The 25,346-nt window shown below is 35.8% G+C and overlaps 1 protein-coding gene across 4 annotated transcripts in view; it reads right to left on the bottom strand.

Moving 5' to 3' along the window:
- Nucleotides 1-25,346, bottom strand: part of LOC132707056 (protein bric-a-brac 1-like) — a 491,329-nt gene that overhangs the window by 38,586 nt on the left and 427,397 nt on the right. For all 4 annotated transcript variants that reach the window (XM_060678705.1, XM_060678703.1, XM_060678702.1 and 1 more), the window contains one exon: nucleotides 1,199-1,256. In XM_060678705.1, coding sequence (XP_060534688.1) covers nucleotides 1,199-1,256 — 58 coding nt within the window. The remainder of the gene's footprint in view (nucleotides 1-1,198; nucleotides 1,257-25,346) is intronic.

Genomic DNA, 25,346 nt, shown 5'->3' on the forward strand with positions numbered 1-25,346 from the left:
TCACTCCTATACAATTTTTTATCTATGTTTTAATTATGACCAGGAAAACAATGCTATAAATAATTTTATTTAAAAATACATTTTTGTAGATTAAAATTAAATGTATGAAGAAGGTCTTGATGGCCGAAACGTCACAAAAAATAAAATGTTTCACAAGTAACGGAAACTTATTTTAATTAATTTCACTAAAAAAGGACCAAACAAAACCCAAGAACCATTTCTTAAGAATATATAAAATCATATACATATACATATATATATATATATATATATATATATATATATATATATATATATTAAAACCGCTAGTGACAAAACCATTAGAATCAATGATCCTTTCGTATCTCCTGATCATATAACGTTCCATTATTATTTCCTTTTAATCAGCTACTTATGTTTTGGGCACCTTTCCAGCTGCCCTTTTATCTCAAACTTAGCAGATTGTGCAGTTACGCTTTCACCGTCGATATTAACGGCCCTTAAGGAACAAGTTCAACTTAGTAATAGTATAATTGAAGTCAGTTTTTGGTTATATTAATTTTTTTTTGAAAGACGCGATGAATGGTAATACGGAAAGATGTCTACAAGGAATATTACGTGACGTAACCAAATATTTCGTATATTTGCATTATTTGAAATTTGAAAAGTTTTCCTCCATAGACGCATTGGAGCTGTCATATTTTTGATGCCTTTGAGTCGTATGTCCCTTATTAATGGAGCCAGCGTGCCGCGCCTTTCTTGGCCAAGGCTGCCATTTGATATTTTGTTATTTATTTATTTATAAAAAAAAACTGTTTCCAAGGCCAGGAAATAAAATTAAAAATATATGCTTTAAATTCGAAATAATTTTTATATTTTTTAAGGATTAATAAAAAAACAAATAAAATTATGAAAAGACATGTTCCATTAAAAAAACACAAGTTTAGTTTACATATCAAAAATTGCGATTTTCAGAAGAAAACTAATCACGTCACTGCATCCTTCCAGACCAGTTTCCAACTTTTGTGACTATTTATCTTTTCAACGTATCTGTCCAGAATTTTGCTCCTGAGGAAGGTCGTTTAACCGAAACAAGTATGGAATTTATAATATATTTGGAGCGCTAGACGATTTTTTTTAATTGTAGGCTTTACTGTTTAAATTTAAGTGGCAAATTTGATAAAATGGCTAAAAACAAATGATTTATTTTGACACTTACCGGCTATTGAAGACGTGGAGGCTCCGAGCCAAGCGTGGGACGATTCCAACAACTTGGCCTGAAAACGAAAAAAAAAAAAACATAAATAATTACGATGACTAATAGTTTTCCGCTATCGAAACAGAACCAATATTATGTTTATGGTTTGCGCGATTTTCCGCGATTAGAAGTAAATTTCGATGAAAATCGCACGTTCTCGCGCGACCATAAAGATACGAAACTTATTATTCCGCATAATCAGTTCGAAATTAAATTTTATAAACGGACGATTAAATTAAACAGCAACACACCTGCGGCAAGTCGAATTGCAGGCGTTATCGTCGGATAATACGCAGAACCTTAGAATATTAAAACGCTTTTTTGATAACTTTTATTAGCTTAAGTATAAACGGGCGTCTATTAACGAGAAAAGCAAAAAACAAAACGAATCTTGCACCTGGGATTTACAATTTTGTATCCGGTGGCCGGCTTGCAATCACTTTACCTCAATGACTTTGTTGACGACGATGTTTTTATAAGATTTTATCATACTGGGAAATTTTCATGCCTCTAGCTTTAACCGTTTCGAAGTTATCTACGTTCAGCGATTGTAAGACGGCAGGAAGCGTCGGCGGATGGGTGACGTCATTCCCTGCATTGCGCTATGGGATGAAATTGAAGAATGAATGAATTTGGGCGTTCCTTTTAGTGCAGTTCTTTTTTGACCAGAATATGGTATACTTCAAGAATAATAATTGATTTAAAGAAAAAACGGACATACCATACTAGTCCGATTATATGACTCTAATGATATGGCTACTGTAAAAATCAATCTTTTTGGTCCTTCGAACCGGCTCAGTTGCTAAAAATAAGCGTAAATCCTACTATTTATATTGATTGTTGACAACAATTACTTACTCAAACAGTATTTTTTAACTTGAGCATTAAAGCAATCATAGTTTGGTGCTTCTTTTTCTCTAAAAATGCCGTTCGTTGTTGTGAATTATCTGACGTAATTCAATTGTTTTACACCTTGACTTTTTTATCAAAAAGTCAAGGTTTTAATCTCGTCTTTTTTTTTCATTAGCTTTCTTTATCCACGTTTACATTGTTATAAGTAAATTATTTATAATTTGGTTTTCGAACGCATAAAAATGGTAATAGGAACAGTAATTTGTTTATTTTATTTAATTTATTTTTAGCTCCTTCTCACCAAACTTGAGATCTCGGTAACGATACGTCCACCATTGGTACAAAAATGATCAGCATCGAAAAAAAAAAATTTGTCTGTCCGTTCTCTGTAGACAGAACACATTTATAGCCATACCTTTCGAACGGATTAAGGTAGAGGGTTGAAATTTGGCTCCTTTTTTACCGTCCACGATCCGCACAATATATGTAAAAATGGCCGCGATCGGATCTTGGCGTCCATTTTTTTTTTCGATTTTCGACTGTTTATTTATTATCGGTTAATGAGAAGTATTTTTTAAAATTTCAAAACTATTGTTTTTCAAAAACAAAAATTGACTATTTCTCGAAAACGGTTCATTCGAAAAAAATTCTTGAACGAGAAGATGCGGAATATTGACGCCCAAACTTTTATTCTTGACAATTTTCTGAAAATGTACAGAGTGCCAAAAATGTGAAAATTGAGTTACCTGTGAAAGGAAAATTGACTGTAAGTTCAACACTGTTACTCAGTCGGCGGTTTCATCTACATGACAGCTTAGCCCATAGAGAGATCTAAAACTCTAAAGTATCTAAAGTATTTAAAGTGTTCGCATATTGTACAGGGCGTTCGAGATATAATGTGTTATGCTGAAAAATGCAGCAAGTGCCCGGAATATGCAGCTATTGACTTCAAATTTTGCCCGCATGCAAATTATGAAAGCATCGGGCATCGTCAAATATTTTTTAAAACTTTTCGAAAAATTTTTTGTCGTCATTTTGGGCTATAAAAAAAAATTCATACCTCGAAAACTATTAACCCGATCGGCAAAATTCTTGAACCATAAAAGAAGGTCGAGGACTACAACTTTTATTTCAGGTATTTTTTCGATTATGTACAGGGTTTGTTAATTGTGAACAAAAATCGAAAAGACCATGAAAATTTTTTTTTCTGTAATAAATTATTAACGGTAAATCAAAATTCATGAACAATGTGAACATTTGGTTTAAACACTGTTATAGGGCACATCGAGAACTACAATTTTTGTATTTACGGTTTCCGTCTATCACAAACGGTGGTCGAGATATTTGAAAAAATCCAAATAAAAATCACCATTTCTCGCCCTTAATCGAGACGAGTGAGTTCAGTTAGATCGCTTATAGAATAATGATGGTGTGTATGTTGACCGGAGTAACAAAAATTACGCCGCCATCGTTGGAGGCGTAATTTTTGCAATCGCATACGTGGCAGTTGACTCGATGTCGACAATCGCAAAAAATACGAATCCTTAGATCGTGATCCTCATCTTTAATCTAATGATGTTCGGGATCGAATTCTCGCTCCGGATGTCATAAAGGCCGTAAGTTTCGTAATGCCACCCAGAAGTTTCATGCAACATTCAACAGGTTAATTTTTTTCTATACCTTCCGTGCATTTCTTCCGTGCCGTTGCGCTGCCATCGATACCACGAGGTCGACCGTTTGACCATCGAGACGGTTGAACCGAACCATCGAATCATGGATATTTCTCGCACAAAGCACTAGTGCGTACGTTTACTAATTTTTTGCTACAAATTAAAAAAATTGTAATTTTTAATTACTTTTGATTTTTTTTTCGAAACAGTGATGATATCAATCGACCAATATTTTTATACAACGAGCAGTGGTGGAATAGTGGCTTTTAACAACCAACATGGCTGACAGTTGGTCAATTACAGATTTTAGGTTAGAGGTAGCATTTTTACGGCAGTATTTTCTCAAAATATGCTCAGATCTCGTTTGATGTTCTGGAAAAATTAGTTAACTGCATGGAGATCGCTGTTAAGAGTGCAGAAGTATTTAAAAGTTTAATTTAATGTATTTTTCTACTCCACACCGATCTAGCGTGCGGGAATCGTCACTTTACCACATCAGTTTCGTTTCCCACGGATCCGAACCACTTCGGACACAGGTTTAGGAGCAATCGGATGTTTTCGGAGATATTTCCCGCGCCTTGAATTTTAACGTTTGTCAATTCTGACGGTCATGTTAGTGAATGTATTCGTGTTGTTTTGCGAAAATGTACCCAAAAACTAATGGTCGTAGAAAATGTATAGTATGCAACACGTTCGGTAAGTTCTTTAAGTCACTCGTTTATTAAACACTCGCTTTGCTGCGCTCCGCTAGTGTCAAATAAACTCGTCAGTCAAATGCCGTTTACCGCACTTGTTAAATACTATTAAATTTTTTGAGATTTATTTGTGGTTCGGGGGTTTTAAACTTTGGGATTAAGCAACAGCAATTACTTACGTAAAATACATATACACTAGATTGTCAAATCTTTTATTTTTAGAGGCTGCAATTCGTTTTTTAATTGTTGGAAACCTCGTTCAACTTTTAGGATTCATTTTTTTTATATAAACATCAACTAGAAACTCGCGTTATTCCTAATCCCACGATTTCCACTCTTCTTTTAATACCTGGAGGCATGGTGGGTATGCTACAGACTATATCAGGTAACTGCTGCAGTGTCTAATGGAGAGCACCCAGTTCTGGTGCTGCCATCAGACATAACCCGTAATGCAAACACGTCGAACCTGCCAAGCAGGGACGAATGGGTACGTAATAAGTCTGACCTACGGGGTAAACGACAGCGTTGGTTCACAGACGGCTCCAAAACCAATCATATTCCAAGCGGAAGTTCTTGCCACTGAGTTTGTACAAGAAACACACGGAAACATCAATATACTTACGGATAGCAACAGTAAAAACGCAAATAGCTGTCAAGAGGTCTAGATTAGTGAGACGAATTCATTTTGACATGGATGCGTGGACACAGTGGCCTGCAGCGAAATGAAAAAGCTAACCTTCTGGTACGGAAGGGGGCAAAAATTTCACAGATAGGATCACAGTCCAGATTGAAGGAGGAACCTCGCATACCCAGACTATTTCAATACATTAGTATACAATGTGTGTGCAGTATGAGTATGAGCGCAGTGGGAAGAATTGTAAAGTGAGGGGCTCAGATCATGGAACTTAAGAATGTGAACAATATAGCACCCCACAAAAAGGGACTTCATATGAGGGCTGAACTTGATGGGAGAGATACGAAATGGGGAGTATGCTGCAATAGATCGATTGGTAGCAGCGAAAGGTGGGCAACACAATAACTTAAACATAACCTAAACGATGGGCCAAATTAAAGCTCTCCGCCTCTAAGAAACAAAACGCCCTTAAAAGCAACTTAATTCACTTCGTCGTTCGAACAGAAGCGGGACAAGAAAAAAAAAATAAACCCGATAGAAATTCCACTGGCCTGGGTTTATTTAATAGTTGCACTCAACGTTTATATTAACGGGTGATCACAAAAGCGGTAGACATTCCATCGCTCGTCCTAAACGCGTAAACAGCGCTAAAATAAGTTTTATTCCTTCTTAATAAACAAACAATTTTAGACAAATAACGTTTGTGAGCGAACGTAAATATTTACGCTGGAAGTTTTAAAACATAATAGTTAACAATAAATTTTATTATCTTTTTGATTATTTAAAGAATTTTTATTGTTCCGTCGACGAGTGGTCGTCGTCTCAGCGGCGTTTTTGGGAAATGTCAGTTTATACGAGCCCTAACAACTAAATGTTCGGACGATGTAAAAAATGTTAAAAAAGAAATTTTTATATCTATTTTAATTTTTTTTTGCCTTGTCGATTGAATAATCAATTTACGCACATTACGATAGCACAGAAAGTGCTATTGTAATGAATTATTCTTTATTTCGCATGAATTACATAGCAAAATAACGGAAACCAAAACCAAATTTGCTGACAAATAAATATTCGCGAATGTTTATTGACCAAGAAATCAATGCTACCCATCTATTGATGGTAAAATGTAGTGTTCTTAGATAAATGAGATGTCAGTTCGGGTTGAATCTTTCGAGTTTGTATAATAGTTGATAAGAAAATGACGCGTGGTGTTGCAACAAACAAAAAAATGTGAGAAATTATCATATCTCAGTACTGCAAAAAATTTCAAATGACTTGAGTATTGCAAAATCAACAGTCAGGGATATTATAAGAAAGTATGAAGAGGCAGCTAGTGTTAGCGTTCATGGTAAAAGTTCAGGCCGACCCCGTAAAATCACTGATCGTCGTATTCTGGTCAAGATTTGTAAAACTAGCAGACGAAGCGTGTTACGACAAATTCAAGCCCAATGGAATCACGAGGCAAACTTGTCTCCAGGGAATGTTGTAGACAATGGATGCATAAGTCTGGTTTGAGTTTTTATAAGGTAAGTTTACAACTTTTCCTGTTTCAATATAAAAATTATTAAGATTCTATGATCTACTTTTGTTAAAGACAAAGGAAAAATCATTATTAACGTCTATTCAGAAGAAAACACGTTTGGATTGGGCAAAATCTAAAATATCCTGGACAACGGAAACGTGGAGCAACGTTATCTTCAGCGACGATTCAAATGATGATGTGTGTAGGCTATTTTCGAAAAAGGGTGATTCATACAAAATCAGAAGCCTTTCACAAAGATTGTCTAAAGCGCACGGTAAAATTTCCCCAGTGTGTTATGATATGGGGGTGTATGAGTGGTAAAGGTGTTGGCAACTACGAGTTCATTGATGAAATTTTATCAAGAAGTTTGATTCCATCAATAGAACGAACTTTTGGAAATGAAAATTTTATATTTCAACAAGACGGTGCGTCCTGCCATACCGCGAAAACAACAAAAAAGTGGTTTGGGGGCCATAATATGAAAGTTTTATCTTGGCCATCAAGTAACCCTGACTTGAATATTATTGAAACTTTATGGCATCGGATCAAAAAGACTTTGCGTAACAATCCTCAGCGTACAGTTCCAGCATTAAAGGCAAAAATCACCGAAATTTGGAACACTTTCACCCCCGAATATTGCAAGACTTTGGTAGATTCCATGCCAAAACGCATAAAAGCTGTTATTGCCGCGAAAGGTGATGTTACTTCTTATTAATGTTCGATTTAAAGTAAAAGATTTAAATGCGTCCGAATATTTATTTATCAGCAAATTCGGTATGCAAAAAATAATTCATTACGATAGCACTTTTTGGTATAAAAATAAGTGCGTGATTTCATTTTTCAATCGAAAAGGCAAAAAAAAATCAATTTAAAATAGGTATAAATGTTTTCTTATTATTTCGTACATCGTCCGCACAATTAGTTGTTAGGGCTCGTAACGTTTCGGACGTGTTCGGCCCGATTTTAACGAAACAATACCCGGAATAATTATCATCGATTAATAATGCAAAACATTTTATAAATTATATGTCCACGTCCCGTATAATTACTCGTAAATTGCCGCGTCCCACGTTTTATATTATTTTAATTACTTCGGGTTTAATACGTTAAGCAATACGATCGTGCAAATATGTATTATTAATTAACGCTTATTTTTTGTTATTAATTTCGGTTGGCGTTTGTTCACTTAGCGTTTGAAGTTAAAAGTTGGTAGCTGTTTTTTTGGTTGCGTAGGTTTCTTTGTTTCGAACATTATATTTGTGGAAATCCCGGAATAAGAAATTTATTGATCTACATTGGTAACAGCTAACTTTGTAAATCAAGACAGGTTCGCTAGTTCAACTTCTTTCTTCACTGAAATCCAACATGTGATTGTTCTCATCGAAATTTATTACTGTGTGACACAATACGCAATGATTGCAACCTATTTATAACTCTCTTGCGTACAAGCTACAAGTAACCAGATATTCTTCCGAAGAAGTAAGTAAGTATATTACTGTTATAATATATAAATGTGCTTATCTCAATGTTTGCACAGGTATTTATTCTCCAACATCATTTATATAAAGTGTTCCGATAAACTTTGCGGTGCAAATTAAAATATTTCACCTCTCGATGACAACAAAGCTTGGCAGCCCTCATTCCTGTAAATGTTTAATACATGCGTTGAAACAGTTGATCATACTCAGTCGGAATAAAGAATTGGGAATTGTCTCTTTGTCTCAACAATTACCAAGGCTTGGACACTCGAAGATGGTGATGGTGACTATTAAAGATGTTTTACAGTAGGACGACTTAGTTATCCAGAAACAACCTCAACTGATTAAACACGTGCGTGGTGTCGCTTTCATCGGGTTCAATCTTGTAATGGGCAATGTTTTGATACTGACACTGGGGCTTTCAGAAAGAGCAGTGAGTCTGAAGAGCGATTTTTAAGACTTGGAAATCGTTTCAGCACAACCAGCATAATCGAACATGTATCTAATAATCGACAGATATCCATAATATAGATTTATCGAAGAATTAGTGCTTACGGTCTACAGTTGTACAGTCCATCGTTGCTAGTACCATTAACCTCACCACGATTATTTATGGCCTGGTATTAAAAACATCCTCATTAGAATCAAAAGTGGAATCAGGTCGTTTTCAGTGACTTGTGAGGTTTTTATTTATGGATAAATGATGATAATATTAGTCCACCGAAGACATGGAGAAAAGCGAAAGAAATGTTGCATGGAACGTCAGGCTGCGCTTGCAAGGCTTGGTAGTAGTTGTCCTGTAGTTTTTGTAGATGAAATCATGGGCGTTGAGCAATACATTAATGACGTGTTACAACATGTCGCGTTACCAAGACAATGATAGACCACATACCGCTGCACTTACTAGAAACTTCCTCCGACGAGCTTATTTTGCCCTGCTTCCGGGATATGATCGGTAGAATGATAAATCGGTTGCCACATGAAGTATTATTATCCCGGTAGACTGCGGGCAAATATGGATCATTTGATTCCATGAAGAGTTGCAATGCCAAAACTCGAAGTTTCCTTTCAATAAATATAGTTAACAATGTTATCGATTATTTTTTACAAAACTTCTGGATTCCTCCTATGTCGGTTTTTGCTAAAGTTCCCATTCCGAAAATCCGAAAACCTTCTCACCTTAATTGAAAAATACTTGTCTGGAACATGTTTTTCTTATAACGGTCAAATTTTTGAACACGCCACTATCACCAGTTATCGCGAATATATTTATGGAAGCCTTTGAGAAGAAGATTCTCGACACCTTCTACCTAAAAGTAAAATTATGGAAACGCTACGTCGATGATACTTTTGTTATTTAGCATCACGGTCAAGAATCCCCAGTAGATTTTCTTAGACATTTAAACTCTATACACCCTAACATACGTTTTATCATTATATTAGAAACTCCCATTCTTAGATATTCTTATCAATAGAAAATCGGACGTAACATTGGGTCATTGTTTTTACAGAAAACCTACGCATGCAGACCGATACCTTAATGCATTGTCACATCACCATCCGGCCTAAAAATCATCGGTTATCAACTCTCTTGTTTTTAGCGCCGTAACTCTATCTACTATCTCAACCCGAGTCACTGAACCCAGAATTAAAACACCTTACCTCTGGTCTCCTCTTTAATAATTTCCACATTAGAGATATTAAGCGTTCCATCACAAAATACACTTCACCACAACCTTCCAATAGAAATGAGGGCGAAAGCAATCTTACATTTGTCACTGTAGTCCTTCCTTACATTCAAAACATCAATGATCAAATATCAAAAGTTCTAAAAAAATATAACGTTAAAACAAGATTTACCACTTGTCCAAAAAATCTCTCAATATTTTCGATGCATTTGCGGCAAAGAATACATTGGAGAGACCGAACGAAAAATATCAACTATGCTCAAAGAACATGAATGAGCCGAACACAATCACGAAACCGGACATAAAATTTTATTCTATAAAACTAAAATTCTTGCATGTAATCAATTCTACCAACGAAAAATCCGAGGGTCTATAGAAATGTATAGACAACCTAGCAATCTTAAACGGGACTCAGGTCTTTACCTGTCACCAATATGGGAATCAGTCATCCAAGACGGTGTTTATGCCCCTTATTTAGCTCCGCCCCCCTCATATAATATATAAGCAGGTACAGTGTAAAATGCGAGCCAGTTTCAATCAAGCTCTGAAGAAGCCAACATAATTGGCGAAACGTTAGCAAGTTCGACTCAGCAAAAAGCAGGACAGGAGGAATCAAGAAGTTTTGTAAAAAGTATTACAGTAGCTTGTGGAATTTTCTTTGAAAAATGATATCGATTTTCAGTTTCAGTTCTTATCTACGTCGCACAGTATATTTTGTTGTAATTTTTTCGATACAAACTGATTAATTGTATGGTTAATATAAAAAAACCTCACTTGCAATTTGAAATCAAATGCCGACTCTAGAGAAATTCTCAAACCGCCCACGCGTGTGTGATAAATTCTCTAAATTGCACCGGTCCCCCTTCTATTTTCTCATTTCCGCCGTTGTCTCTCTTAAAACAATATTATAAATCTAATAACCCGCGAGACGAGATTTAAGTTTCAACGTTTCGTTTTATTTTTACGGGCACGCGGTCAAATATGCAAGCAACTCTGGAGAAACGTAGCCCCGCTTACAGGATATTATGTATATACGTACAATTAATATATCGTGCGAGTCGGCGCTTTTAACGAATGTGTTTACGGTGTTTTTAAGAGATATGTAAGCGTACTAAAATTATATTTTAACGTGTTTAAATGAGCTCGGCAATGATGTCGGCGAACCGCTTTCGCGTTCTCCCGTATTTTATTCCCTCAGCATATCCTGCGGTTAACGTCGAACAAACTTTCCAGTCACTCGTTTCATTTCTTCTTGTTGTTTGCATCATCAAATGAAGCACAACAGTCTTGCTCAAAGTGTTAACGTCTGTCTCGTGAATGAACATTGTTATTATTACTATTATTATTATTATTACATACGACAAGAGATCGCGATTCGCTTTTTATGTGCCATGGACCTCTAGCAAAAATGTATTAAAAATACGAACATTACAATCTTCATTCAATTATGTTTTTTTAACATTTGACGGTAGACAACAATTAAATTATTGGTATGGATAATAATACCGTAATATCATATGAAATTGTAAGTAATAAGTAAAGTGTCAGCCGCGTTTTCTAAGACACCCTATAAATTCTTCTGGTTAGTTGAGGAACCTAATCTGCATCATTTCAATTTTGTTGATAAACTCGTTGAAAAAAGGTATCCAAATGTATGGCATCCATATTTTAACTTACATCTGACATACGAATAAAATGGGATAAAGCAGGATTTGCTGTGAAATGTTAAAGTCTTTATCATCATAAACGAAGAAAGACATGGAAGTTAAAACGAATATCAAACTTGCTGCTCAAACGTTGCTTCGGAACGAAATGCTGACTCATTCATTTCATCTCTCCTTAATGTTGCAATCATGAATGAACAGAAGGACTGAATTTGAACTTGACGCTTCACCGTTTGATTTCTTGTGATTTGCATTATTATCCCCTGCGAATTATCATGAAAATGAGTGGGATAGTCGGGCAAGAGAGAGACATTGGACTCAAATAGAATGGCCCTCTAGAAGAAGCCTTTTACTGTCTCCTCTTCATGTCCAACTTGGCTTGATGACGCAGTTTGTTAAAGCCTAGACAAAAACTGACAGTGTTTTAAATATTTGTACCTGAAATTTCTAGCCAAGATAAAAGAAGGTATTCTTGTCGGGCCGCAGATAAGAACATTATGCCAAAATAAGGATTTTCAAAACACAATGGTCAATGTCTAGAAAAACGCCTGTAGTTTTCATTTATAGAAGTAATTTGTGTTTCTTGGAAACTCTAAGGATGAAATTACGAAAGTGCTGTTCAAAATATATTGCAACACATTCATCGTCTAGGTTGCAAAATGAGTTTGAAAGTGCATTTCCCGTTTTCACACTTGAACTATTTTCCTGAAAATCTTGAAGCAGTTAGGAGAAAGGTTTTACCAGGACATTATGGAAATGGAGGGACGTACCAAGGCAGATGCCCTTAAAAACACACAGCCGAATGTCCGGACAACACAACTTTCTAGCAAAAAGACGAAGATTTCACTCAAAAAAAGTCTGAGTAATGTTTTTTTTTTCTTTTTTCTTAAAGCTAGGATTCCACTTTTTTACTGAACAACAAGTGGGGTATTCGGCATTTGACTCACGAGTTTATTTGAGCGCAGCGGAGCGAGTATTTAATAAACGAGTGAGTTAAAAAGTTTACCGAACGTGTTGCATACTATACTTTTTCTACGACTGTCAGTTTCTGGGTACATTTTCACAAAACACGAATACATTCTGACATGACCGTCAGAATCGACAAGCGTCAAAATTCAAAGCGTGGGAAATATCTCCGAAAACATCCGATTGCTCCCAAATCCGTGCGGTAAAATCCCGGAAATGCCCGAAGTGGCTCGGATTCGTGGGAAACGAAACTGACGCACGCTAGATCGGTAGGTAATTAGGTATTTTCAGACGGGAGTAAAAAAAATAAATTATTTTAGAAATATAGTTTTTGTTCCTTTAATATTTGCAAAAAAAAAACTAACATAATACAAATAAATGCACAGAATTTTTGAAATCAGCCTAACAAATATAAATATATATATATATATATATATATATATATATATATATATATATATATATATATATATATATATATATATATATATATATATATATATATATACATACATATAGTAAAAACATCTGTCAAAAAGTTAAATTTTGTAGACCTGTGTCATTTGTTCATCGACTATCATAAAACATGCCATTCATATCATCCAAAAACAACGAGTGTGAACCATGGCCAGGAACTCAAAAATCACTCTCTTAAATACTGATATTCAATTAGAAAACGTCCCGTCTAAAAGTGCAAGTCTAATATCGCGTGGAAACGGGCTACTTTGGCAAGTTCTTCTTTCCTATTAAATAAGACACATATACGGGTACACTTTTACCCTCCCCTAATGGCAGTAATTTTAAATTTAATATCGGTAATGGTTTTCTATTTTTACGTACGTCGGCGAAATGTAGATGTGTAAGGGTGATTGGGGGGGGGGGGGGGCGCGTCTCGCACGAAAACGCGAAAAGTTTTTATTGGGAAATAAACGAAAAATTGCGAATTAATGGCGAATTGAGCGCGCTCACGAGGGGGAAGGGGTGTGGGGCAAATACGGCGAGCGACAGATAGAGACGGGGGGGGAAAGGTGTGCTCGGCTGTTCGCCGAAATGCACCGCCGCCGGTGGCGGCAGCTGAACCCGTTTACATAATCGAATAAAACATTAGCGATAAAGTTTTATCAACTTTTAATATTATATTTCGATACGCCGGTTTATAGATGTCGTTTCCGTTCCGAACGAGGAGGGGGAGGCAGTTACGGGGGAGTCGTTTTCCAACGTGGCGGTGGTGGGTCACAAAGGCTGTCCCCGGGGGACCCGATCGATTTCGTCTGCCGTTGACATTTAAAAGATTTTAATCGCGACTTTGTGAAGACGACGAGATAGATATTATATTAAAATTTGACGAATTGATTAGTTTCGCCTTATTTCCCCCTCCCTTTGCGTAGTAGCTTATAAAATGAAATATTATTTACTTCAAAAACGCTCATGAGTTTTTTGAAACTTTGGGACTTTCAAAGGCCTAGAAAACGTATTAGCTGTGCATAAAGGTGCAACATTAAAAATTATTTGTACATTTTTGTACATTTTTGCACCTTTGCGTACTAGCAGGGGTAAAATCGACTGCTTAAAAATTCTAAAAAAAAGCTATTCCATATTATTATAACCGAATCATAATTAATTTATTGAAAGCGTTATTTTTTAGATAATTCTAGGGATTTAGCCTAAAGCCAGAGCTTGCGAAAATCTTATAAATACCAATAGCAATTTTTTTCATTGATAGAAAAATAGTTACTAATCAGTAACATTTTTTTTATTAAATACTTTTAATACTATAATTATTATATATAACATTATAACTAGGGGATAGGATTGTAAATAAACCAATATATAAATGAATAATGTATTCTATAACTCACTAGCGTTACAAGTTTAAAACATCACTTACTAGTGAGTCACCACTGTGGTACTAGTGTGGCCGATAAGTCTATGTGTCACTAGTGAGAAATTTTTCAATTATGGACACTTGCAGTTTTTTAGTTGTCATTTTTTAGACGAATTTTATTTCTCGTCTTCTTCATTTAATTCATTAAATTTTTTTGCCTGAAAACATCGGTTATTGAGTTTTTGCCCACCTAAACAAATTTAAAAGAGAATGGGTACACGCTCAAAATTTACGCTTTCAGGGAGTCACTTTGACGTAGCGACACACAACAATAAAAGTTCCCTTTAAACCGTTCCATGTAATTATACACACATACCGTTTTGTGCACGGTAGAGCGGACGCATTATAATATAAACCGTGTTTACATTTTTGGTGCGCGAAGAAAAAAGGCGCTCCGAATCGTTTAAACTATTTAGAGGGAGTTAATTTAAACGTCGAGTTTTTATCTTTCGACAAAGGAACGACGAAACGGTCTCGCGCGTTTATGATAATTTCGTCGGATGACGAACCTGATTTTTTCCGGATATTGAACCGGCAATGATATGTCTTATTGGGGCGCGATGGAAACAATGTTCAGTAACCATATTTTGCGGTAAAGGGTATTAACTGGTAATGACGTTTAAAAAAAAAAACGAAGAAATTTATTAACCATTCAATTGGGGGTTCAAGAGAAGCATTGCACGTATTATATTTTCAATCGGTTTAAGATATGTTGTAAAGTTGTAGTGTGAGCAAGTGTGGGCATGGTGTACTTCAACGATGGGCGTCACAACCACGCCGGTAGCGAGGACGGCTGCACCTGGATGGTGCCTGATGGAAGCTGTTATTGGTTCAATATTGATCAAGAAAGTTGCCGTTGGTGGATGCGGAATGCAGGATGCCTTCTTGATGTGAAGGCATTCCCCCTCCCTCTCATCCTCGCTCTATCCTCGGTCGTTGTCAGATTCCGGCCTCCGTGATCCAAAAAAGTACGTTTATTGGGTGTAGGGTGACCAATCTCCTCCATGCTTCGCTGTCGTCGCCGTTCTGATCACCTCTGACTGACAAATTTGTTGGTCTATGAAACGAACATGCGACCGTATTTTGCGTTTTCCCTCAACCTCAACCTCAATATACCAATACGGTGTAAGAGTCATTCGTTTTTGTCAATTCTTAGTTCTGATAGAAAACAGGTCATTTCGAAAGTCTCAACTCTCTTGCGTTAGGTCTCCATGATTCGGATCAATAGTTTGGCATCGGAAATATTAGCCTCTGCATCGGCCGTATTTTTGTTTCTTCCGTGATATTATCGTCTTTCCAAATCATTACTAGTTTTCCGATTCCCCGGTACATTGTTACCCTTTTTTCGATGTCTCGTACTGATGCAAAGGTTTGAGTCATCACTTTGCATTACGTTAACTCGATCTAAGCATTCATCAGCTCTAATTAAAACTTGTTAATCTAGTAGTTTTGTGAACTTATAAACTGTCCTCATCGAATGACCATAGGAACTAGGGAAAATATTTTGCAAATTGAAAATTTCGTTCTTTGCTTTGCATATTTTTATCGCCACTTTATTTTCGCTGCCAGAATAACTATAAGATGCCGGTCTTTAACGCTGCGAATCCATGATTCGTGATTTTAAGAAGAAAAATTCACATATACCATACTGGTTTGAACTACAGGTTGTTAAAGATTTAAGAAAGAAATCATTCTTTATTATAACTTTAATTACTTCCTAGATTTTTTATTTCTGAGATTATAAATTAGATTCTAAGCACTTGTTCCTGTGTACTAGTACGGAAAAGTATGGTTGAAGAGTTGTCCGCACTAGTGCCAACTATATGGCACTATATGACACTAGAATGTAACTTTTTCTAACTTTACACTCACCTATGGCGTTACGAGATGAAGTTATTTTTATTTGTATTTTTTTAGTTTCTTAAAATCCTTTATTTTTAAATAAGGGTGATGAGGTTTTATAGATTGTTGATTATGGTGAGCCGCCAAAGAGGGCAGCTGAGAGGAGACGTATTAGCAAGAAGAATTCATGGTTTAAGGTAGTACTAAGTAAGTGAATCAAATTTTTCAAAGAAACTTCTACAGGCTACTGTAATACTTTTTACAAAACTTCTGGATTCCTCCTACGTCGGTTTTTGCTGGGTCGAACTTGCTAAAGTTTCGCCAATCATCCTGTTGGCTTCTTCAGAGCTTGACTGAAACTGGTTCGCATTTACCATTGAGTTGGAAACTAATAATAACCTCCCAATCTTATAGATAGAAAATAGACATTGTGTTTACAGAAAACCTACTCACACAGAGCCGTGAAACTATCTCAGCCCGAGTCACCGAACCGAGAATTGAAACACCTTACCTCTGGTCTTCTCTCTAATAATTTCCACATTAAAGATATTAAAGCCTTCCATTATAAAATACACTTCACCACAATCCTTCATTAGCAATGAGGCCGAAAGCAACCCTACACTTGCCACTGTGGTCCTTTCTTACATTCAAAACATCACTGACCACATATCAAAAGTTTTAAAAAAATATAACGTCAAAACCAGATTTACCACTTGTCCAAAAATCTCTCAACATCTTCGATCCGTCAAAGACAAAATTTCATTTGAAATGCAGAAGTTTACAGCATTCCATGCATATGTGGCAAAAAATACATTGAAGAGACCGAACGTAAAATATCAACTAGGCTCACAGAACATGAAAGAGCCTTAAGACTAGACCAAATAAACTCATCAGCATTTGTCGAACACAATCACGAGACTGGACATTAAATTTGATTCCATTTTTGCATATAATCAATTCTTCTACCAAATAAAAATCCGAGAGTGTATATAAATCTATAAACAACCTAAATTTAAAGTTAAACAAACTATCACTAAATAATTTTTCTTTAAAATTTATTGCATCTGTCCGATGTTTACGAAAAAATTTCCATATAATGGCAATTGTCTTTTAAATTTTATAATACATTCAAACAGTGCGTTAGAAAACTAAATCTACGAACGAACAAAGAACAAGGGATAAGGAAACGGTCCAAAAAAAAATTATTTTATTAATTTTATAGTTTTATAGCATTTTTTTAACAGTTTAAAAAAATCTTTAAAGTATGGACGGATACAGTTCCCTCGTATCCCCAGTTTCAGGACGCCCTGTACACGCGCACATGCGAGCGGGACAACATTTATTCAAACCGAAACAAATTCGACGCGAATTTCATCGCGAGCTTAACAACAAATTTTAACGACGCGCTACCGGATTGTTCTTAATTGCCTCACGAACATTTTAATAAAATCAAAACTTAATTCAATTTCCTCGGTTCGTACGTTTCTCCGCCTCGTCCGCCGCTTCAAAATAAACTCGGTTCGCGCCATTTCCTTTGGCTCTAAGATAATTTACGTTTATTTTCTAATTTACCGAGCACCTTAGAACATTTGGTGCGAAGTTTCGTTTAATCCCGGGATAAATGTATATATAAATATCGAAATTGTCTAATTTCGAACGACCATAACGCTTCCCAGCGAAAGATTTACGACCGATGATCTCTGTATTTGTCGAGAAAATCGTCGCCAACGGGCGAGTTATGAATTTTTTTTATAGTATTACTTGGCCATTTGACATGTTCCTGAAGATATTTGAATGAATGATAAATTAGCAGTGACTTTTTATTTATGCGCAAACACGTACACTAGGGCTTCATCGGCAAAATATTTTAGAGGTGGTGGAAAAGAAGTCTGAATCGCTTTATAATATCTGTCATGAAATAATTTGCTGGAAACAAGTGTTTTTCGAAAAATCTTGGAGAAAAAATTTGCAAAGGGGCAAAATGTAATTGCAAAATTAAGTTATGCATACTTAATAGAAAAAATCTCTCGCGAAACGGTTGTATTAACGCAAGATTCAATTGGCGACTTAAAGAAAAAGAAAAGAAAAAATAATAAAGCATATTCAGGAAATTTGGAAACACTTACTTAAAATAGTGAATACAAAAAACGAAATGAAAAAAGCAGCGGCGAAGTTTTTGAAGCTTTCGTACTTCCAAAGATTCAGGGAAGGTTTTTCCACATATTAGTTAATAATGATTAACTGTGAATACGAGAGCCTTATTATCCAAAATTATGGAATAAAAAGCATTATACAGGGTATTATTGAAAGGAAGTCATATATAAATATATAACGTAGACTTCGTCCTAATGCCGAATCCATATTTGTCTTAAGATCCAAAGTAGTGCTGATGGTTAAATAAAAAAAAAACTGAAGATAAGTTGGCCAAACACATACTATTACTGCCGGACTTTATTGTTTATAAAGAAATAAATTCAATTCATAAAACAGAAGAAGTTGAAAAGATGATTAAAGAAAAGTTAATGTCGAGTATGTATAAGTAAATGTGTATGTGTATTAATAAAGGTGGTAGAAACATTCTGAGATATTCCCATTCTTAGATATTCTTATCGCTGAACCTAGAATTAAAACACCTTACCTCTGTTCTTCTCTCTTATAATTTCCACATTAAAGAGATATTAAGTATTCCATCAAAAAATACACTTCACCACAACCTTCCAATAGAAATGAAGCCGAAAGCAATCCCACATTTGCCACTGTTGTCCTTCATTACATTCAAAACATCACTAACCACATATCAAAAGTTTTAAAGAAATATAACGTCAAAATCAGATTTACCCCTTGTCCAAAAATCTCCCAACATCTTCGATCATACATTGGAGAGACCGAACGTAAAATATCAACTTGACTCAGAGAACATGAAAGAGCCTTAAGACTAAGACTAAGAATCACGAAACCGGACATAAAATTTTATTCGATAAAACTAAAATTCTTAAACAATATAAAAGCAGGTACAGTAAAATGCGAGCCAGTCTCAGTCAAGCTCTAAAGAAGCCAACAGGATGATTGGCAAGTTCGAGTTAACAAAAACCGACGCAGGAGGAATCCAGAAATTTTATAATAAGTATTACAGTAGCCTGTGGAAGTTTCTTTGAAAAATTGACAAAAATATTATTAATGTTCATCGAAGCTTTCAGAAATCCTGTTTGGCGGGAAAAAGAAGGCGGTTTATTGACATTTGAGTCCTTTCGAACTGCAGATTATCACGAAGAGTTTGAAGAAATGGCTATTATTTATGATGCATAGAAAAACAACAACTTCGATTTCGAGAAAACAGACAAACTGCAGACGGGATTTGACAAAACAAATATCGTTTTTGAAGTATGGCGTGAAAGATATAGCGCCAAAAAAAATATATTACTATCCTGCGCGTACCACTTCTGTGAATTATATCGAATAGAATTAATATAGGTCCAAATGAAAGGTTTGTTGCTGTCGAGGCGACTGTCATGCGCGTACGGCGTGTGTGGCCGGCCTTAAAGTCGACCACCCCACACCCGCCACTATTATTCAATTCATGTTTTATTGGATTAAAAATTAACGGTTTTGGTGGGTGACCGTCGACGTCATAAATATTTGGCGGGTCGTCCGAAAGTTACGGGCAAACGAAAGTGGCGCCTCGTCACAATAATAATCATAATCACGTGAAATATGCACCGCGCGCGCGCGTACATCGCTGGCAACGGCGTGCATGCAACGTCCCAAAGCGACCGAACGTAACGCGTGTACCGCATTAATAATGAAAACATTGTTAGTGAGCAGTTTTATAATTCATACGAACAAATACAATTAAATATTAATGGACATTAAAGTTTAACGGGCCAAGAAAGGCGAGTGACGTAAGAGCGGCAAGTGACAGGGCGGCGCGGGGGCGCGCCACCTACTTCTAAAGGGGTCTCGACTCTTTGAAGCTTTACACACAGGCCCGGTTGAATTTTTAAAACGGTCGAATTGTTAAAGAAAAAAGGTTTTTTTTTGCGCGCTGGCGTGAATGTTTGATGATGGGTGGGAGGACGCGGGACGATCTCCACTCCTCGCCACCATCGTACAGCGTTGCCGGTTCGATTGCCGTTTATTCGTAGATATCTTCGTACTTCTTCGTACGCCTTGTTACTTTCGAAAATCGATGAAATCGAATTTTTCGAAAATATCTGCGCTCGCATAAAAAATTTATATCTCGGTAGCTTCTATGGGATCGCCGTTGGTACAGAAATGATCACCGTCGAAAAACAAAATTTTTGTTGTCTGTTTTAGAAAAAACTTATTTTCTCTAAAATCATTTACTATTTTCAAAAAATTCTTGGACCAGGATACGTGGAAGATACATAGTGGTCGGCAGGAGCACGATAGGAAAACAATGCGTCTCTTTACCACACGAAACCGCGAAGTTCTTTCCTTGTATAATAAAAAGCCGCTACGCGCTACGAACTTGCTACGCCCAGCGACGATTTTTCGAAAGCAATCTTGTTCGTTGCGATATAATTTTAGTTGCACACGTCAATCCAAATCATTTTCCTGGAGCATTAGTTGTAATAAATAGAATTTGTCATGTTTCATTAGGTTTTTCCATTTCGTTGATTCTTTGTCTTTTCTCATCAGGTACATTGGAAAAGTATTCAATATATGATACTTTGAGAATCCGTAAACATAGCCACATTTCGAATGCTTCGAGCTTTTTTCTTAGTGTTTCTGTCACTATAGTGGGCCTTTGTGTGCAAATTGATTTTTTGTATGACCACACGAGTTGAATTAACTGATTATTTATTATCAACTATCTAGCCGGTTGTTGGGTTTCGTTCACTAGCATCCACTTAGTTTTGTTGAGGTTTAAGTTAAGTTCTTTCGTCACTAACTTTTTGAATTTTTTTTTTCAGCAGATGCAATTCATACATATTGCTAGTCTGCACGACAGTGTCCGACGTATTTTCTATTACTTCTTCATTCACCTTTTATTGCTAATAGATTTTAAAGAGTCCTTATCGTACTTCCTTTAGAATTTCAATGCTTACCGGCTAAATTACCAATTTTAGACTTTACTGGCTGACCACAGAGCGGGGAACCTTTATAAAGAGCACCCAAACAATCCTTCAAATCTGTTTACATTTTTCTCTTAATAACCCGCCATTCAATCAAAATCAGACGTATCCAAAATATTTTCATATTATTTTTCGAAACTGATTCATAGGAATGTGTCTGGTTTTATATAAAAGCTTCTAAATGCAGTTTTTTTACTATTCTTACGTTTTTAAACCAACTGAAATTGCAGTGTACACTATACACACACAACTAATTATTTAATTTAATTTATTTTCCTACGGTTTCACCAATTTACAAAACTTTTATATTCATTAAAGGAAAATAGAGAGAAAAACAGCAATATAAAAAGTAGAATCAAACAAGAACAAAATATAAAAATAAATAGAATTAAGTGGGAGCACTCAAACGGAACACATAAGAAATAAATGAGCGGAGGCTACCGACAAATGGATAAAGCTCTAGACAGTTGCACGCTTTCAGAATTCTAGTAAGAATTGAATAACTTGGGCAATAGTAAAGTATGCGGAACATTGACCTATCACAGCTTCTGTAATATTCGTTAAATTTTATGCCACATAAAAGAGCTGGGCAATAATACCAACCAATCAAAATCTTAAAGAGAAAAAATAAATCCCTCTAGAATCTTCTGGTCTGAAGAGTATCAATATTGTTAGTTTAATTAGTTATAATACTGTAGTTGATCTGATACCCATTATAGATACAGATATGCGCCTTTGAAGACAAAGATCTGGAGACCATACCACAGATGCACATCCCAGTCTAGAGCGAACGAATGAGTCTAAAGCAATAAGTAAGGTGGTCACTATTGCGTACAACAAACCCAAAGACGCGCATAGACCTATTTACCACTTCCGCAAAATGTGTCACAAAACTTAGTTTAGAATCCAAGAAAACACCCAAGTCTTTAATGTTAATGACGACCTCGATCTCGACTCCATCAATGCTATATCGGTTGTGAAATATACTCAATGAACGACTAAAGCTAATACTACAGTATTTTTTTTTACACTGAACGCAAGACTGTTAATCTTAAAACACATGCAAACACTGTCCACGATCTTCTGAAGCAGCAGAGCAACCTCGCGAGATCCAACCCTCTGTAATATCTTCAAGTCATCCGCAAACAAAAGGCACTGCGATTGCGAAACTACCCTAACAGTTCTATTTATAAAAAAGTTAAAAAGGGTGGGTCCAGTGTGAGAATCTTGGCGAACTTCCGAAAAAATACCAATTCTACTTGAGACATAATTATTAACATGAACCAACTGAGTACGACCAAACAGGAAGCACTTGTCAGCAAGTTCGCAAAATTGTTCACTACATTAATCTTGGTTGATATAATTATTTAGTTAGTCCATTTATCTTATCTTTATCTAGACAACTTTTTGTATTTAGAACGTAACAAGTACATTGTTAAACCTATAAAATTAGATTGATGTAAGCATAGTAGTTATCCTATGAATAACAATAAAATCGAGCCTTATTGAATTAATATAATCACTATTATTTATATCTGTTGATTATATGCTTTGCCGCCAAGATGGAGGCTCATTATTTTTCACTATTACCCTACAGAGTGCGATGTTGGGAATCAAACCTTCCGAGTCGATGCTTGTTTCCGTGTTCTCCATATATTGAAAAGTTGAAAATATATGTTGTAACACCAAAGTCTTAATGAAACGCCATTTTTCAATGGCTTGCAGTCCGACGAAATATCTTTGCCAATTTCAATTAAATAACTTTCTTTATTTAACAATACAGCATAATAAAAACAATTACAATTCTTAGAATTCAGACTGAATATCAACAATTTCTTGTCTTTTTTTTTGTTTTGGCCTATAACAGCATCCTGGTTTGACCTGAAAAAGCAAACATTTTCAGTAAAAAAAATGTCGGCATTCTTATATACTAAACTATAATTTATAGTTACATGATTAAAGTGCACTTGCGTCATATTGATAATAAACATAAATAATTACTAGTACCAGGTCACGGTGGTGAACGTGTTACCAAGATATCAAGCGCAATTGTGCGTTCGAATTTCCGGCGTGGGTCCACCGAAAAAACGGTATAATTGGCAACGTGGCCCTAGTATTTCCGCGTTTAATATTAAACGGTAACCAATTGCTGTTAAGTTTACAAGGAGTCGGTCAACAGACGAGGAACGGATTCGTTTTGTATCAAATTTAAAATTGCATGGCCGCCGCGTCGGGGCTTTTTATCGATTGAGAGTCCAACCTGACGTCGCTTCGGGCAGTCAAAATAGCTTCGCTTACTATGATCACATTTTTAAGAACAATAAGAAAATATGGTACTTCTTAAGTCAAAAAGCCCGTAGACATTTTATAACCTTTACTATATATTGTTATAATTATATTCTTAAGTAGTTTGTGTCTACTTCTTCATTTTGATTTCATTTGTTACTTTTCCATTTTCATTGTACTTCTTTCAATTTAATTTACATTTATTCATCCACTGACATCTGTCCTCATGTATTATTCTTTTAATTATTTCGCTGTTAATGCATGAAATATTTATTGTTTATTTCTTCAAGATTAAAAGCACTCATTTTTTAGATGTTTTAAGCTCACGGTCGTCAGGAAAGTGAAGTAAAGTATAGCAAAATGTGATTTATAGTTGTGAAAATGGAGTATGTTCAAACTAAACTTTAGAAGCTTTTATTGGATTGGGTATCGCATTTTCTGGGTACACACTTTTAGACTTGTAGGCAAGGTAAGTTAAACATTTTCGTTGCATCTTTTTCTATATTTCCAATGTGATTATTGCAGCCTGTTGACTAAAGTACTCTAGTTTGAAGCGAACGTTTGGGAAGTATAGCAGTTATAGTTAATTTTGGATGATTAAACTTAATATTTGCCACTCCTAAGTCAGTAAATTTAGTTCCACGCGATTAACGTGATAGTCAACATGAATAATCTTTTTCAAAGAAACTTCCACAGGTTACTGTAATACTTTTTATAAAACTTGACTGAAACTGGCTCGCATTTTACTCTGTACCTGCTTTTATATTGTTTGAGGGGGGCAGAGCTAAATGTGGGGGTAAACATCTTCTCGGATGACTGATTCCCATATTGCTGGCAAGTAAAGACCTGAGTCGCAGTTAAGATTATTAGGCTCCTTATAGATTTCTATAGATTCTCGGATTTTTCGTTGGTAGAAGAATTGATTACATGAAAGAATTTTAGTGTTTTCGAATAAAAGGTACAGGTACAGAGTAAAACGCGAGCCAGTTTCAGTCAACCTCTGAAAAAGCCAATATGATGATTGGCAAAACGTTGGTTAGTTTGACTTAACAAAAGCCGACGCAGGAGGATTCCAGAAGTTTTATAAAAAGTATGAATAATCTTCCTCTTTAGAGAGAATGTTACAACAAAGCATTTGGATGGATTGAGAGGTTAAGAGTTCCTATGACACTAAGTAATGATAACATACAATGCCCGTTGTAGTTTAAGGCAGTGACATATGTTACTGGTTATCATAAGCGCAGAACAAACACAAAACCTCGATGTGAATAATGAAAAAAATAATGGGGTCAGAATGGACCCTCAGGATGTGGCCACTATGATTACGTAAGAAATTTCTTTCCAAGACTGCAACAAAATGAGTTCTAGTGCAAAGATTTGTCGTTGTTAAAACTGCGATATATCACCTAATGGAATTTGGATAGAGTAGAACCATGTCCAATTTTTTCTGAGTGTGAAGATCACATGAATGAACGGTTGGTAACGACATCGAAATGAATTTAAAAAACTTTCATGCAACCAACGGACGAGAGGACAATGCGAAGCGTATTATTAATTTACCCAAGCCAAGTAAACCGAATAGGTCAATACATTCGTGAACTATAAAGTCGTCGAAAGAAAAAAAAAGAGCAAATTATACATTTCAGACAGCCTCGTTCGATATAACGAACGTATTATTATAATTAAACAATTACCCACGTGCAATTATCATATTACTCCGTCGGTTCTCGTTATTAGGCGTTCTCGCTGCGAAGAGGTCGCCGTATCGGAGACACGGCAAATACCGCACCTACCCGACGGAGAAGGAGAATCGCTGCTCCCCTCCACGCCT

This window comes from Cylas formicarius, unplaced genomic scaffold (assembly GCF_029955315.1).
Source record: "Cylas formicarius isolate icCylForm1 unplaced genomic scaffold, icCylForm1.1 PGA_scaffold_9__14_contigs__length_23061073, whole genome shotgun sequence".
Taxonomy (NCBI): domain Eukaryota; kingdom Metazoa; phylum Arthropoda; class Insecta; order Coleoptera; family Brentidae; genus Cylas; species Cylas formicarius.